General features: G+C 43.6%; 1 protein-coding gene across 1 annotated transcript in view; it reads right to left on the bottom strand.

Moving 5' to 3' along the window:
* Positions 1–3111, bottom strand: part of ST6GAL2 (ST6 beta-galactosamide alpha-2,6-sialyltranferase 2) — a 24226-nt gene that overhangs the window by 14038 nt on the left and 7077 nt on the right. Inside the window, exons 3-4 of the mRNA XM_009326251.1 lie at positions 1685–1786; positions 424–598 (exon numbers count right to left, since the gene is read on the bottom strand). Of these exons, the coding sequence (XP_009324526.1) occupies positions 424–598; positions 1685–1786 (277 nt within the window). The remainder of the gene's footprint in view (positions 1–423; positions 599–1684; positions 1787–3111) is intronic.

Below are 3111 nucleotides of genomic sequence, written 5' to 3' on the forward strand. Positions count from 1 at the left end.
CCTGGGTAGGGAATACAGCTTGGCCTGTCAGTGATTTCATCCTCTCTGTATGATCTGCCATATGCCGACTTGTTGTCTGATGCATCTCTGCTCTATGATCCCAACAAAGAACTTCAGAACTGAGTAGGTTCTCAACAGATAAATTAATATGGAATAATACAAATTTCTCACAGATATATGTATGTTTTATAAATATGGTATGCATACTATGGATGTGAAGGGCAAGAAAGCAGAACATTAAATTCACCCAACTGTTTTCTAGTTCTCATACTGCGTGTTTTAGCTAGTCATTGTTTCTGTATAGAGCACCAAGAACAAACAGTACATGTGTATGGACTTGACCCTCACGCAATGTACACATTTACAATTTTTAATTTTTTTTTAATCTGACATGTCTACTGGGCCCATCTTTGATACACCTACCAATAAAACCTGAAGAAGGAGGGTTGGGCTGTATCTTCTCTTTAGTGTTCTCCTGAATGATGTCCCAGAGCTGCCATATAAATTTTGGATGGAGAATGTAAAACGGCTGGTTTGGATTCTTCCTGCGATGCTGTACATAGGGAGTGAACAGATTGTAGTCCGGCTTCTTATACCACTGGGAGGAAGAAAGTAAGAGTTTTTTTAATCTTATAGTATCAAATGTGTTTTGAACACTACATGTACAATAATGTGAACTAACTTCATTTGGGTTTGTCAGATCAGAAGCAAAGGTAGGAAAGCAGCCTGCACTGGTGGATGCTTCTCCTAGAAAGCCAGTCCTCACCCTGGGCTATTCTGTTTCCTTTCTTCACGCGGAGACTCACTGCAGTGGGATGAGCCAACCCCATCTCCCCCTCACAGGCCCGCATTAAACAAGGGGTTCAAAGAGCCTTGATACAAGATCCGGGCGTGGGGGTGAACCTTCCTCTGAAAGTGTCCCTGTCCCTGATGGAGGCAACAGCAGCACATGAAGCAGGCGTAGGAGGCAGGCAGCCTCTGGCATCTGTTGCTAAGGGAGTTCAGCAGATGAAGGTTTACTTTCGACTTTGCAGCCTGCTCAGCTCCAAACTCCCCCTGCCAAGAACCATCAGATAACTGGTCCACTGGAGCTGCAGCACCAGCCAAAGCAGAGATTCCCCCAGTGACAACCAGATGGACGTCTGCTGTTCTCTGTGAGCGGGTGGATGGCGGGGCACAGATGGCTGTGGGGGAGTGGACACAAAGGGAAGACTGATGGGGAGGAGGCCTGAGAAATGGGGAAGGCACCAAGAGAGATTTTCATTAGAGTGTTGTATTTTGTCTGGGAAGGCAGAGGGGGAGGTGGGAAAAAATGGATGCAATTCTTCACCTTTCCTGATAAAACCTCCTTCTGAAATCTAGCAATGTTCCCTCCTTGGCAAACACACAGAAAACTCAGTTATGTGAAAGTAGCAATATTTTATCAAAAAACCCCCATCATCCATCTATCCTAGCATCTCAGAGCAGTCCATTCCAGTACAAGTGTTGGCCACTAAAAACTTTTTGACCCATAAACCAATTTTGACCATTTCATGCAGAAATAGCATTCCCCACTCCTTAGATAAAGACAGACTTTGGGGTTCATTGTGACAAGTGAGAACCAGGAGACTGCAGTACTAAACACATTCATTTTCTCCAGTGCTTTCAGACTGATTGGGAAGAGAAGTCCAGGCAGACATCTTACCACATTCAGATTTGCAGAGTAGGGGGCAGGATCCCAGGCTACTAAGATAACATCTTTGTACAAGGAGCTGTCGACAAAGTGATGGTTTGGGTTGGTGAGAATCTGCAAACACAGATGCAAAGAATTGCACAGCGTTAGAAGTGGGATCCAGAAAAACGGCAAAATCCTTCTCTAAAATGAACAGTCCTCCCCACGCTGCTGTTTGTTCTGCTTTAATTCTGGTCGCTTTTAAGCATCTTGTTTTGTTAAAAAAATATATAAAAAAGAGCTTAGCCATAAACAGCACTCATAACAGTTTGAAGTAGCAGTATGCTGAATTACTCTCCATCTGTGAAGGATGTGATGGGACCACTTATCAGATGCTGCATAATTGTATATCAACATTACTGTGTATTCTGGAACTTGAAAGCGAAAGCTACGGTATTTCAGACTACCTGCAGGATCCTCTTCTTAGACATAGAGCAGCTTTCTTTGAAGGGCTACAGCCCCCAAGGATAATGTCTTTCCCAGGCAGTCTCATTTCAAGTAACTCCAAAAAGGCAAATTAGACCATGACTGTAAAAGCTGGTATGCCTAGAAAAATAATTCCAGGTATGTGATAGGGCTGTTTTTGAAGTAACTGTCATATTGCTCTGATCTACTGCTCTCATATAACTCCCTCCTGCATCTCCTGGTACTCTGCCTGATCCTCACGCCCCACTGGAAATTTAGTCTTCACTCCTGCTGGCTCATCCCTTCCTGGACCCTCCACGCCTAACCAGATCTCTCTGATCCCTGGTGCATCCAATCTCAGGCAGGATTGAGCTGAATGATTTCAGCATTGGTTGAAACAGCATGAATTTGGCTGTTAAACTAATCAAGATTCCAGACAAATAAATTCATACTAATTTTCATTCCCCTTTAGGATCCAATGAGCCATGTTTGATTATGCATATTTTTCTTCAGAAAAATAATATTGTTGCCATAGCAATATTCTTCCTACCATAAACTTTGAGCTTAATGACTTTCTATCAGCCTTCTACAACAAGAACAGAATTAGTCGTGCTGCCATCAGCATTCCCAACTCCATTTCTCAGAGCAGTTTTTGCCTGAGAACGTAAACTCCTTTTTTGAGAGTACAGAGTAAACAGACCAAAAGGTCAAGCTTTTAAAAGCTCGGTTCCACACAAAGGAGCTCTTACTTGCCTTTCAGTAAGCAAGAGTCCTTTGGAGGTGTTGTCCACACAAATTTCGCTCTTAGTGAGTCTGCATTCGTATGTATGAGATGAGTTTCTTCTGGAACAGTATCAGTTATGGCTGCACTGGCTTCCTTCACGTCCTTTGGGCTTTCACAGCGGAGAACATGAGGGAAGAAGAGGGCCACAGCAGCCTTTTAATCAATTGAATGCAGGACTTCCAACAGCGAGGAGGGAAGGAGGGGTCAGTAA

The sequence above is a fragment of the Pygoscelis adeliae genome, unplaced genomic scaffold, assembly GCF_000699105.1.
Source record: "Pygoscelis adeliae isolate BGI_AS28 unplaced genomic scaffold, ASM69910v1 Scaffold156, whole genome shotgun sequence".
NCBI classification, from domain to species: domain Eukaryota; kingdom Metazoa; phylum Chordata; class Aves; order Sphenisciformes; family Spheniscidae; genus Pygoscelis; species Pygoscelis adeliae.